General features: G+C 36.2%; 1 protein-coding gene across 1 annotated transcript in view; it reads right to left on the bottom strand.

Annotated features, from left to right (window-relative positions):
* Positions 1-14,530, bottom strand: part of LOC107679422 (transmembrane protein 104-like) — a 43,626-nt gene that overhangs the window by 23,932 nt on the left and 5,164 nt on the right. Inside the window, exons 4-7 of the mRNA XM_016474965.1 lie at positions 14,346-14,442; positions 14,157-14,237; positions 9,322-9,421; positions 8,736-8,832 (exon numbers count right to left, since the gene is read on the bottom strand). Of these exons, the coding sequence (XP_016330451.1) occupies positions 8,736-8,832; positions 9,322-9,421; positions 14,157-14,237; positions 14,346-14,442 (375 nt within the window). The remainder of the gene's footprint in view (positions 1-8,735; positions 8,833-9,321; positions 9,422-14,156; positions 14,238-14,345; positions 14,443-14,530) is intronic.

Here is a 14,530-nt window from a genome sequence, read left to right as displayed (position 1 = left end):
ATTTTAAGTAATTTTAAAGGCTATTGTTCACTTACATCTATTTTTATTACCACAAAAAAATGAATTATAATTGTAGTGCACTATGAAATCCGTTTTATTTCCAAATTCATTTTTTTCCATTTTCATTTTACTATACTCTGTTTTAATGGTTAAATTAAATTTTATTTATATAAAAAGCCTGTCTAATTAATTGAGTTTTACAGTTTTATCTTTACCAAATTCTGTTTTCCATTATTTTCTGGATTCCATTTTAATGGTTCCATTAAATTTTAATAATCAAAAGCATCTCCAATTAATTGATTTTATTTAAAAAAAAAATAAATAAAATTCAGAAATACTGCACATTTACATTTTTCTCCTAAATAAATTCTGGTAAATAATATTTCTGGTAAATACTCCTTTAAAAAGTGTTTTTTGATTATAATTTTATTACTAGTAGACTTGAACACGTGGATATGCTGTCATTCTTACACTATAATACTGAACTTTGATTTCAGTGATTTGGACTATGAGATGGACACTTGCTTCTTGCACTTTACTTTTTTTACTTTTGGATTTCATTCGGTTTAATTAAATATAGTTTAATAAAATATTCTTAAGTAAAATTGTTGATTTTTTTTGTGGGAAATTAATCATTCAGATTAATCGATTAATCGACAAATTAGTCGATAGATTAATCAAAATAAAAATAGTCATTAGTGGCAGCCCGAATTTTGTCTGCTTGAATCTGACAGTAGAAAAGGCCAAAAGACCACAGACTGTTTTTTGTCCTTGAAATATTTTGATTATTGGTCTCTATCCATGACAACATTTTCCAAAAAGATATTTTCTTCACTGACAAAACCAATAAAATACAATAAAACAGATTTTTTGGGCAATTTCTTTCTCTTTTTGCTTACTAACAAAGACATGAAGCTTAATATGTTAACATTTTAGCTTGAGCACAAACAAACAAGTTTAATTGTTTGAAAAGCTCAAAACTAAGACTAATAAATACCAATTAGCTTCCCAAATCAAGAATCAAGTTCAAGGAAAAATCTTGTAAATATGATCAATAAGTCCGTTGGAATATGTGTAACTCACCTCACTCTCATTCATATCACACAATCTGTATTTCTAACGGTCACAGAGCCTATAAATCACTATGGAAGAGCTTGTCGTGAGTCAGGCGGTGTTCATTAAGGCTGGACAGTTGCATTACTCCACCATTCATGGGTCAACAGCTCTCTCCCAAAGGCCTTTCATAAAAAAAAAATAATGTCTGTATATTTTTAAAAAGAAACTATTCGTCCGTTTAAGAGTCATTTACAGCATGATTACTCTGGCAACTGCGGTGTGAATCAAAGCCGAAACCTTTCTAAAACAGCGGGAGCCACTGAGGAGGAAGGTCTAATTCTCATGACTTTGTAATACTTTGTCAAGTTCACAAAAGCACTTCTTTTGTTCTCTTGCAACCATAGAGCTTTCTGTTTTGTCCAGTTCAACAGAAGCTAAATAGAGTTTTTTCAAGATCGGGGCTGACATGACTTTTCACGCCACGTCACCATGTTAAGTCCCCCTGGAGGAAGCGGGGGCCACGTGCCTTGACCAAGGGCACAACGGAGAGAGCTGAAGTTTTGCAGATGCAGGTTTTTAATATGCAACCTGTTGGTTAGAAACCCAGACATGCAACAACTAAGCTTAACCACATTAAAGAAATAAAAAAAGGAAAAGAAACCAGAAAGGCAAAGGGAAAGGAAAGTAAAGGAAAAGAAAAAAGAAAAGTGAAACACTAAAAAAGGACCAACAAGGGAAGAAAAAGAAAAAAAGAAAAAATGAAGAGAGAAGAACATCAAAAGAGAAGAAAAGGAAATAATAAAATAAAGGGTAAAGACAAGAAAAAGGAAAGAAAATGTAATAGATTAAGTGTAATAAAAATGTATAGTCATACTTCAAATTGTTCCATAACTAAAAGTTTGTGAAAAAAGGTCACACACGGAGTTATGAAAGCCACATTATTTGTTTTAACCCTAAAACATTTATTTCAATGAAACTGACATTTAGTTTCTTATACTCTTTTAAAGCCATACAGCAAATTTTGACAGTAAAGACAATTATGTTTCTATGGAAGCCTGTTTTCGCCACTGAATAAAAAATAAAACAAGGTAATTGCGACTTTTTATCTCACAATTCTGACTTTTTTTTTCTCAGAATCGCGAGTTCATATCTTGCAATTCTGACTTTATAATACACAATTGCGAATTATAAAAGTCAGAATTGCGAGATATAAACTCGCAATTGCAAGTTATAAAGTCAGAATTGCGAGATAATATCATGCAATTCTGACTTTATAACTCGCAATTGCATGTTTTTAAGTCAGAATTGCGAGATATGAACTCGTAATTCTGAGAAAAAAAGTCAGAATTGTGAGATAAAGTGTCACAATTACATTGTTTTATTTTGTTATTTAGTGGCGGAAACGGGCTTCCATGTTTCCATCCACATATGTTTGTGAAAAAATTGGATTATTTAAAACAAACAAACATTAAAACATCGGTTTGCTTGATTTGGACTGAAGAAAAAGTTTGATGAATAAATATATTACCAAATAATTATTATATTACCTAAATTTGCCAAAGAAAAAGGAGGAAATCTGTTTCAGTCTGCACTAAATTTGTAAAAGGTATGACAAACTTGAACCTGAAAATAATAATATATTTTTTGTATTCATAACTGGCAATAGAGTTGGAAGAGTCTGTCATTTTCATTTCATTTTAATCTAATGTAACTTTCTTTAAAAATATAATTCAGACCTTCCCTACTCTAAAGCAGTCAGGGGACTTAATGATATTTTTAAAAGAAAGTGACAGGTCAGGGCTGGAGACTGTGACTGAAATAATAATAATAAAAAAAATTGGACAATCTCCACCAAATAACTCCAAATCTAGTCAATGATCCTAACCGATATGATCCTCACATTTATTCCATCTGATAAGTACTAAAGTAAAGCTCAGGTAAACAACCAAATCCACCAACCAAATTACTACAAATATATTTGTAAATCTAAAATGCTAAGTATGACAAGGTCAAACAAGTAGCTTGTGTGTTCAGGGTGACATCCGCAAGGATGTTTTAATAATCAGACATCGGTTGTGCTTGTGGATTTCATTTCATGGAAATCACGTACAGCTTCGTCCTGACACCCACTGAGGAAGACCATTACATCACTCCGCGATGTCCTTGGACCAGATAACCAGCTTTTCCAACCCGAAAACAATATTGTACCCAGCAGGAAACTCCCGGTGAACACACAAGCTGTTCAGTGGACTGAAGTTAAGCATGCAGAAATGGGCTTATGGGAAATTAAGTAATTATAATAATGGGCTACAGCAGAATAAGACAGAAGAGGACCTGAATGAACACTAGATACAAACTTTTGAGGGCTGTTGGTGATTGCCAGGATGCTCTGGGTTACTTACTGGTCCAAATCTCTATGATATTTCAGTCTCTTCAGTGCAAATCTATGGGATTTTCCCCGACAACTAACACTGCTAATAACAAAACGAGACACACTAAAACATGGGGCGACAGCTGTGGGATCCTAAATAGCATTTGGGACCAGAGCTGTCGCTGTGACATCAACTACCGCAATGTTGTTTACAGCATTGTGACAGACTCATCCTTGCATATCCTACAGAAGATATAAAGAGCTGTCAAGTGTGCTACAGACGTGGTATATTATGATCTTAAACCCAAGGCTGAGCTGCATTTACTTCCCTGTAAGTTTATCTGCCACATCTCTTCACTGTCCTCACGACAACTCCTTCCTTCCCCATTTAGCAAGAATCGGCAGTGTGACTGTGGGTCAGCCAGTATTTGCACTGGCACGATGCTCCCACTGTGGATTAGAGAGAGGACTCTTCCCCTGGCGGGCCACTGCTCAAGCTCCTCGTCCTGCTGTGCTAATATCCACTAAACCATCTGCGTTGTCTTATTCCTGCAGAGCCATCTACACTAAGAGCTTTCTCCAAGAGAGCTGCGAAACCAAAATCTACTGCTGACAACTTGAGTTCTCAAATGTTTACAATATTGCTGTAAAAGTCAAATTAATTAAAATGAGTAAAAATCCTTTGTGTCACAAGTTGTATGAAAACACCAAGCTCGAGAAAATAAAGTATGATAAAATTACGAATTAAGGTCACTTGACTGCGACTGTTTATGCCACAAGAATCTGCTGGTTTGCAGTGATCAATGAGATGTTTCATTGTGTTAAACGACCATCATATGACCCATTGAGAAACATAGCTTATGAGCAAGACTGTTTGGTACAAAAGGTCCCATCAAGATGGTTAAGGAAATGAGCTCATTTAACAAGGACCCATAGAAAAAAGGTGATCATGTACAGCCATCAATCCAGCTTCCCCTTCAGAATAATTACCAGCCCAATGAGAAAAAGGAGGACACCTTCCTGTCCTTGATATGATTTACAGCCTCACTCCACATTATCCCTTCCATATATAAGCAGATCCACAGAAGGCTCTCAATACATTCCCTAAATGAATCAACAATGTCTTGGACTTGAACTCAAGTATATCTTTTAAACTTTCGAGAGCTTGTTTGACAACGTTTCGGTCAAAAGATGCGTGTTAGCGCCTTATGATCAGATGCCATTAAAACCTGAACAGATAGTTTGGTTCTTTAAAAAGCTCTTTAAAATGGACACTGAAATGAATCGATAGCAGATGAAGTCTCAGTCTTCTTAACAGTTTTGCAGTGAACATGACACAGTGTGGACCTTTACTACTGATCAAAGCTGCCGCTTGCCTGTCCGACTTTACAGGCAACAAAAACATTCAGCCTTAGCCATACCAGTTTCAGACAACCCAAATGGATCTACCGAAGTACCACAATTGACAAAACTGCTTAATTAAAGGTAGAGAAATTACTATTATTTTGCTTTGAAATGCTGCTTTGTGTCCTTGTCCCCGCAGCCCTGATATTTTCAGAGGTTTGTGTGTCATCCGTCTCGGACTTTAAAAATATAGCACTGCTCAGGGACAGCTGTTGAGCCAGAGCTCAAAAATAGCTCTTTGTTTGCAGTGCTGCTAGAACGGCAAGTGCTGGAATTTTTTTTTTAATGATAGGATAAAGTAGTGACTGGCTGCAGTGATCTACTTAACACTTAAAAGAGAGAAAAGTGGGAAGAAATGAGAAGAGAACAAAAATGTATTAAGCACATGCTGTACACTGTTCATTATTAAAACTAATGTGCAATGAGTCATAAAAAGTGTAAATTGGATCATAAATGTAATAATTACATAACTGCCCCAGATCCTATTGTGTAGGATTATTCAGTGAATATATTTATATAAGATGCCCTGAATTTTTTTTTTTTTAATTATACTAGTAAATTTACTTTGATTTATATTTTAATATAAAAATGTATATTATATATAGCTGGCAAATTTACTTTCATTTACATTTTAATATAAAACTATTAAAATGCAAATAAAAGTACATAAAGGTCATTTCAGAGAAAGATACGTAAAAACATTTTTAAATCATTAAATGTTTCTCTTCATACGAAATTACTTCTGTTACTTATGAAACAAATCAGTGAAGGCAGGGAAAAATAATATATCAGTTATATCATAGTCTAACATTTCATGACCCAATCAAATCCTGATGGATGAAGTTCCTTCCGATATTAATTTCCGAAGAATATTTTATTCAGAAGTAGGTTAAATCAGGTCACCTAAAAAGCAGGCACATTTTTAGTGTTTGGTGCTTCTAAACTATATACTTTATTCAATACTATATATATTATACTAAAACAGATATATTCCTCAAACAAACAAACAAAATCAACACTCACATCTGTTCCCAAAAATAACTCTTTAAATTTTAATTAAAATTACATTTTTGTAATGTGGAACAAAATATTTGCAATGACATGAGGGTGAGTAAATTACAAAATGTTAATTTTTCATCTGAGTTTGTTGAAAGAGGTGAATTTGCATGGTGTTTTGTTTTAAAAGGCATGAATTTAAACAAGAAACTGCCCAGTTTTATGGCACCAATCACAGCTGGGTCCATTACCAAATCCACCTGTTAAAGCACCACTACTTTAAAGTCATCCATCCCTACTATACATGTCAGAATAAAGACACTGATGTCATGCTGAGGCAGGAAATTGTACACAATGTACGGTTGTGTTGTATTAGGTGTGAACGGCCGTTAAGCAGTACAAAGCAGAATAGCAGCTATAAAGGTCTTTGCTGAGACATGCAGTTTGAGAGTCTTTAGTCCAGTACACTCCATTCCTGGAAACTCTTTAGCCGCATTCCTCTAAAGAAAGACATCCATAACATCCCTCTTTGTGTGTCACAGGTAGAGAAAGAACAGTGTCACAGTCTGCCACCCACTCAGGGATTATAATGAGGCGAGGTGTTATGTGAAGGCATAATATCCCTCTTAATATTTCCTTTTTTCTTTTCTAAAGCTTATGCCATGAGGCTGTACTAATGTGTCAAACATCAATCCCGCTGGCCACGAGGGGATACAACTGACCATCGCGCTCAAATATTCTCAGGCAGACCACGTACGGCTTCAAGTCAAAGTCAAAACATGCCAAAAAGCAGTAAAAACTAACGCATCTGCGCTATAGCTGTAAGGTCATAATTCACCATTTTTTAAAGGCAGGTTTCAAAAGTAAGATAATTTAGGAATATATTCAAGACATGTTAAAAGGGCATACGGGCACTTAAATACAACTCAATAATCTGGAATATTTGCTAGAAACATTATGGTGTATAATAAACATTATTATACTCCAGCGGACAACCAGAAACTGCCATGAATGCATTTCTGAAGATATAATAACAGGTGAAACTGTTAGATCTCCTCATTTTTCTCACATCATGGCGCCTGTAATATCTTTGTGCTACGTCTCAGCAGCAGTCTTCTTAATCGGACGGGAGATAGATTTGCATGATCAGCACTGATCTAGAATGCAAGGCCATATAAGTAACAAGGACTCTGGTTAGACTCTGACTAGCTTTGAAAGAAATGTACAGAGAGTCAGTGAGGAACTGCTAATTAACAACACAATTAAAAAACAATCAAAGTGATAAACTGACATAAGTTAAGTGTTCTCAGACAAGCTCAGGTATAAGACGAAACCGAAAACAAAGTTAGAGCAAAGATGGTGGATTTATGTAAATGTCACTCATTTGCATGCAAATGTGACCTGACATTTTTGTGGTAATGTTAAAACACTGAAGCACCAATGAGTGTTTAATTTTGCTGATGTAAATTTGATGGCACAGTCTTAAAGGGTGAATCTCACAAAAAAATAGCTGCCTCACTTTTCACCACAAGATAAAGTCTCAAAATTAAGAAATATTAATTTGCACCAAAAAAATCCTATTTTTTAGGACCATTAAGATTTGTGATTTGTTACCATTTTCATGTTCATGACAAATAAGCACATTGCCCCAAAAATCTCATAACTGTAATGCAGAAAAAGTTTCTTCACATTAATCTCATATAGTGATGAAAATCTTTCTTTCCAGACACAATTTTATTTATTTATTTTTAATCAGAATACACCAAATTCAGTACACTCAATGCAACTACGCAATAGTAATTTTAATAACATTTTTATCATTTAAATGTATTAATAATATTACATTAACATTTTAATAATGCATATTTAACACTTAAACAATGCACTATTTTTTAATATTACAATTACAAGAATAAGATTTTTTATTTTATTTTATTTTTTGTATTGCTGTAACTAGAATGGCCAAGTGCTTGGTTAAACATCCTGTGGAACAGATTTACCTGGTCTGATAAAGCTGGTGGCTCAGACAGTTGGGCCCTATAGACATTCCCCAGACTCAAAATTGGTCAATTTTCCTCTATCACAACAACAGAGACAGTTGGAGATGAAGGTGAGAGGAACAGAACCGCCGCAGCAACACTCAGTTCATAAGATGAGCGGATTAATCTTTCATCAAAAAGCAAAAAAAGATGATTTATTTAAGGGCATGTCCAGAAAGAAAATGAATGATGGTCTTCTAGTCAAACGATTCAAAGTTTGGGAACAGAAGATGTGGGTTATGTCTTCTAGCATCCTAAATGTCTGCATACAAACGATCTAATAAACTAAACTCAATTACAGCAGATACACAACATACATAAAGTCACAGCACGTGACCTCATCTTAAAACTCAACACGAGATGACAAACCAAGCACGAAGGGGAAAAAAGCTCCTCATCTTTAAGGCAAGCACATATTGGCACACATTCTAAAATCAGCATAATGTCCTGTGGTTAACATGCAGTAAGAGGCTTACCCATGCGATGAGAAAAAAAAAATGCTGAAGCAACGCTTTTTATTGGCAGACGGGACAGCAACTTCCCTCATTTCTAGAGATGAAGGAGGGTGGAGAAGAGCGGAATGAATGAATCAGCACATCAATCACTGTTGCAATGCTAAAGCCAAGGAGGATATCAAACCGGTGTCATGTGCTGTAGCTCTACGTGAATTTCAAGGGCACTCAAGAGCCTCCTGGTACACGTGGAGCGAGGAGTCCACAGAGATTACGCAGAAGTATTAAGCGTCTCGTTTGTCTTTCTTACCTTCAGTCTTCAGCCGGTGTGAGTCCAGCACCCTGCCGAGACATAAGTGCTGCCAACGAGGTGCGTGTGTTTGACTGTGTGTTTGTAACAGGTGCTGCTGCACTCACCAGAAACACTCTGTAGGCGTCCTTGCGTCTTACGGGGCCCCAGCACGACTCGGTGTCGTTGTATTTCACACTCCCGGCACTGCACGAGTGATTCCCACTGCGAGAACGCAAACAATTAGACACTTCTGACCTCTTAAAATATATTAGGGGTGGAACGGTACACAGATGTCACGGTTCGGTACGATTTCGATACAACTACTATGCTCGGTTTCTTTTCATTTATTTTGAACAGACAGTAGGTACAAATTAAATTTTTTTCCACCTAGATGTGAAAATACTAAATATTACTACATTATGTTATATATATATGAATTGCCTGTATTCGTTGTAAGGCCTCATGCACCGAACCGAGATGTCCGTACCGTGACGGTTTGGTACGAATACATGTATCGGTCAACTAACTAACTAACTAAATAAATAAATAAATATATATATATACCCTTGAACCAGGAAAACTAAAAGACAGATTCAAACTCTAAAGGCCTATTTAGTAAATGCTACATTGTCTGATGATTTTTGCTTGCAATTTGTCTGTACAAACCACTGAGATAAAATAGCAGACAGATTCAATGAAAAATGAACTCACCATGCAACTTCCATCAATGATACAGGTACAGCAGCGGCATAAATGGCCAGGTCTCCGTACAGGTACACGATGAGACAGATGTAGAACATGTTGACGCCAACTGCGAAAGAAGCATCATCTGTCATTCTAAAGATTCATGGCTTTACATAAAACATCACTTCAAATACAAACAGCTGGAGATGTTGACTGAACATGAAGATCATCATTCCCTAGAAGATTCCTCTAATGTTGTTCCTCCCCAACACTTTATACCCACTAAACGCATGGAGCCACATAACAGCCGTATAAATCATCCTAATTAAAAAAGCAAGCACTTCATTACGAAACCCCCCCCCTGCTCTTCTCTTCATTAACCCCACACTCCTCTTCACCTGTTCCTCCATCCATCCATCACTCAGTGTCTGCCAGTTGGCGATGAGATGGAGAGCATTCAAGAGGAAACACATACCATATCACACATTCATCATCACCAAAGCTCCTACGAGGATCTTGAACAGTCCAGCCAACCAATAAGCTCATTAATTACTCTGAAGTCTACTAGAGCTAACAGACTATTAAAACTAGATTTAAATAAAGAAAGAATTACAATATACTCTTTTACAAGCTTAATTGAGTCATCATTCCCTCCAAATAAAAGAAACAGCAAATGTTGCTGTCAGTACCAGTTCATTTTTACAAAGACAAGTGGCGAAAAGCTGGCAGAAAACGTGTGAAATTATAAACGTATAATTATAAAAGTCAGTTGCAGAGCTTATTTTACAATTTTTAAAGCAAAACTTATAAAGGAGAAAGAGTGAGCATGTTACTTTAAATATTGAAATATTGAGGTTAATTAAGAATATAATTTTTAAACCGGTTCCAGTTCATTTTACAAAGATGAGTTTCAAAAACCTGGCAGAAAACATGGGGAATTTTGAACACCAAGTCAGGTGAAGTGCTTATTTTACAATTTTTTAAACAAAATTTATAAAACAAAAAACAGAAAAAGTGAGTCTGTTACTATAAATATAGAAATACTGAGGTTTCTATATTATTTTTGAACAATTTCTCAGAATTAAAATCCAAACTTCTTGCTTTATTAGGCATATGTACATTTAAATGTAATAAAGAGATGCAATGATAAATAATATTTGGGTTGATTTAGATGTGCTAATAATTATTTTCATGTTATGGCTGATAACCGATGAATGACATATATGTTACAATTCTACACTATTTTTTAATACATTTAAAATCAAACACAAAAAAATTAAAATCTATTGTTTTTAAAAAGTGAATTTAGGTAAAGAATAACTAAGTGAGGCAATCTAAACATAAAAAAAAAAATTGGAAAAAGTGATCATGCGCAAAATTAAATATGGCTCAGGTTCTTCCTTCAACTCAAGTCTATGGGATTTTGTTCTAGTTTTATCCACCAGCTGAAAACCGTAAGTCTAATCACTTTGAAAAGTAATAGCACACCTCTTCTTCATGAGCTACATGATTTAAGGTATCAATCATGCATGTAGCATAAAAAGTGCAAGACAATTTATGCACCAAAGTTTAACAAGTTATGGTTAGGGGTTTTGAAAAAATCCCCATCATGAGCCAAAAGTAATAGTCTTAGCAAGCACACCTAAAAACAAAATCAATGACGAACTAATCTATCTCCTCAGTGACATTATCCGAAGCTGACTTCTGATTGACCTGTCAGTGGGAAGGTTACAGTCACTGTGAACACCCCTGATAAACCAGCGGCCATGAAGAAATCTGTCCAATGATGAAACGATGAAAGCCAGGATTTCTTTTAGTAATTTCAGACCACAGCGGATTCACATTCCACCTTAATTGCAACCAAATAGTCGCTGATTGTGTTTTCTCTAGAAACAACCTCCCACCTGCCTCAACCATCCTAAAGTCCATTCACATATATTAATGGTTCTAACTACAGTTGATTTTGGTGTGGTTTCTGCGTTTTCTTGCCTCTGAATGGCAGCTCAAAGATTGATCACCCCCATTACAAAGGCTGCATTGAAATGTAATGCCCCTTACCATAATCGCGAGCTTCATCTTTCAAAATAAATGTAAACACAGTAAATAATGTCATTAGTTTTACCATCAGTTCAAGCCCGAAAGGGGAACAGAGTCACGTGACAGACACAGTGATGAAGCTGGTATGTGTTTGCAGTACACAAGCCACGGTTAAGACAGCTGACTACACTGTGATGTGATCCTCTCTCTCTCTCTCTCACACACACGTGCGCACACACACACACACACACGATGCGCAAAACTCCGTAACTTTGATAAAGAATATCTCTTTGGTTTTGAGACTTTAGTCTTTGCAACTTCAGGGATCTTATCTATGCACAATCAGCTTGTAACACTCCAAAGAGAAAGGAAAACTTGAAATCGCATCATATGACCCCTTTAAAGCTACAGTCAATACTAAAGTCACACTAACTAAACTAATCTCCTTCACAGTGAGTTATGCTTCCATTTAATACATTTATGATCAGAGTCTGCTATGCTGCTCAGGTAGTCATTAGCTTCTCCCAAGTGCACCTCCAAAGTGGCCACTTCACTCCATTCTGCACTGGGAAAGGTCAGGGCAAAGCAAGTTATTTTAACACATCACGCTTAATAGAATAACGAAGAGTCGACAGGGCTAGTGTGTGACGTCCGTGCTGAGAAAACACAAAGCCTTGAAGCTACAAGAGTGTGTTTGTGTTCATCAAAAGTGAGTGCGTGCAGCACTGGTTTGCTGGAGGGTGTGACGAGTGCGCCACCTAGTGGGTGCTGTTTGCCATCACATGCTGTGGACGTATGGGACAAGGGTCAGAAATGAACTTTTCCAAGTTTGCCACCTGGAATTGATTTCCAGGGCATTTTTTACCCTTGTAAGGTCAATTTTTACAATTACCTTACTAACTGTTTCTGTGTTGCCTTTTATGTCAAATACTATTTAAACAGTTACTTCAATCAATCAGAATTCTATTGACCATTACCAATAAAATGCTCTCAACAACATTTACACTGAAAAGGTGGTACAGAAGCTGCATCGATCATGGTATGTTTATTTATTTATTTAAAGCATATGAATTCTTGTTACATAATTTTTTTATTTATTACAAAGAAGAACTGCATTACGACAAATCGTTATTGTTGTTTACTGCTCTTGTAATAAAGCATCTAATAATGCTTATAAATTTTGATTAATAGAATACAAAAAATGTTTTTATGAGTGGGAAAACGGCTCATATTCTTGTAAGGTTACACAGACAAGTTAAGAATAGTCTATAAATTAGTTTACTTTTTTCGCATTAGAAAATCTAAACTTTATATTGGTTAACTTAGTAGTTTGAAGTACAAAACAGTTATTTAAACTGGGAATAAATTACATACAGAAAGCGAGCAAAGAACATTCCAGCTCACTGAAGCAGTCGATGAGCTATGCACTCTCAGAAAAACTCCCGTTATAGTCACTGAAGCTGTGTCTACACTGCAAAATGAAACTGGTTTACATCGCATCTACTCTTTTGATGAAAGAATTTGCGAGAGTGCAGAATTCAGTCAGTAAGCATGTGTCCTGAACAAAACGCCTGCATTTTCAGATGATTTCTTCCTCACCGGTGACTAATCTGAACACCTCTGATTGGCCATCGCATCCATAAACTCAACAGTAACGCGTGTGATTGGTTATAATGCTCAACGCTGCAAAAAACTTGTAAAAGAAATCTTTGATCTTGAATGAATGAAAACGTTGAATTAATGAAATAGCGGCCCAGAGTCCTAATCTAAACCGGATTGAAATTCTCTGGAAAATCCTTGGTAACAAATTCATGGCTAAGAAACCCACTACAGTTACTGAACTATGGAAGAGAGTGGAAGAGGAGTGGACCAAGATCACACCAGTGCAGTGTGAGAAACCAGTGATATCCTGCGGCCAAAGAAGTCAAAGTGAGGGACGTTACACTTCCTACTAATTTCTGACAGCTGTAACCCTCCAAAATTATAGCTGTAATCTTCTATCGTGCTACAGTGGTTACTGTCCTCTGATTTTGATCACTGTGTTTTCCACAGAATAAAGGCTTTTGTTGAAATGCCTTGGTTATTTTATCAAACACGTTAGTATAACTGTGGTATACCCACAACTAATATTCCTTCAAATTTTGAGCGATTAATATTAACAGTATTTCAGAAAAAAAAAAAAAAAGTATTTATAGATTGTTCTCTAATTTTGAACTCCAGTTTAATTGTGTAGAGGCATTTGTACCCCCTTATCTTGAATTAGTGGCATTTTTGCCCCAAGCCCCAGTTAAATTTCCAACCCTGTATGGAACAGTGCAGCAAGCCATTTCTAATGTCCGTCCTTTGCTTGATGGTTGGAAAAGCTGCCAAAAGCAATGCTGTTGAGATATTACAAGGCTGCTCTGGGCACTGTTGAGTCAGCCTTTGCGTAGCGCCGCTCGTGAAATGATGCTTGGGAGGGCAAGAATCCTGAAAATAGGAATCTGTATAAATGACACCTTGGTACGTAGTTCAAGGTGAACACGTCTTCTTCGTATTCATCATAAGATTCTCATTACCTGGGTTCTCCATCTTTAAGCAAGCCTCCCCTTTCCTTACATAAGAGTAGATAACAGATCTAGAGTGAGGTAATTACAACCAAAAGTAATTAAACTAGTTCTAATTACACCTCATTAGCAGCCAATAACCTTGTTCACGGTGACTGAAGATTCCAGCAAAACTTGACCTTCGGAAGCCATCTTTTAAGGCCTGTTTAATAGCCTTATAAAGCTAAATGTCTTAACTGAAGATTACATAGTAGTGCATAATGATGCAAGAACTCTTACCTTTATTAAAAAACATGGAGGCCATTTGTCCCATCTCGACTCTCTCGACAATGTCAAAGTGGTCTATATTCGCGGCACGCTCTGTTATATCAGATGACAAAACCAACAGTGACCTTAAGATTTTGATCTTGAGTAACACTGCAAACAATTATATTGACAAAGACACAAAGCAATACAAACAGCACTTACGGACAGAGAGAATGGGTTGCGTCTCGACGGGTTCCGAACGTCCCCGGATGACAACCTCGTCATCCGAATAGTCCGAGCTGGAGTCACTGTCATTAATCTTAAAATGGTTGTGACCACAAAAATGGTTAGTTTAATTAATCTAAAAAAAACATGCTTACAACCAAAAACCAAAAAGTTTGGGGTCT

Source organism: Sinocyclocheilus anshuiensis, unplaced genomic scaffold, assembly GCF_001515605.1.
Source record: "Sinocyclocheilus anshuiensis isolate Anshui unplaced genomic scaffold, SAMN03320099.WGS_v1.1 scaffold8, whole genome shotgun sequence".
Lineage (NCBI taxonomy): Eukaryota > Metazoa > Chordata > Actinopteri > Cypriniformes > Cyprinidae > Sinocyclocheilus > Sinocyclocheilus anshuiensis.
Note: the sequence above shows the minus strand (reverse complement) of the source record. Positions and strands in the feature narration are given on the sequence as shown.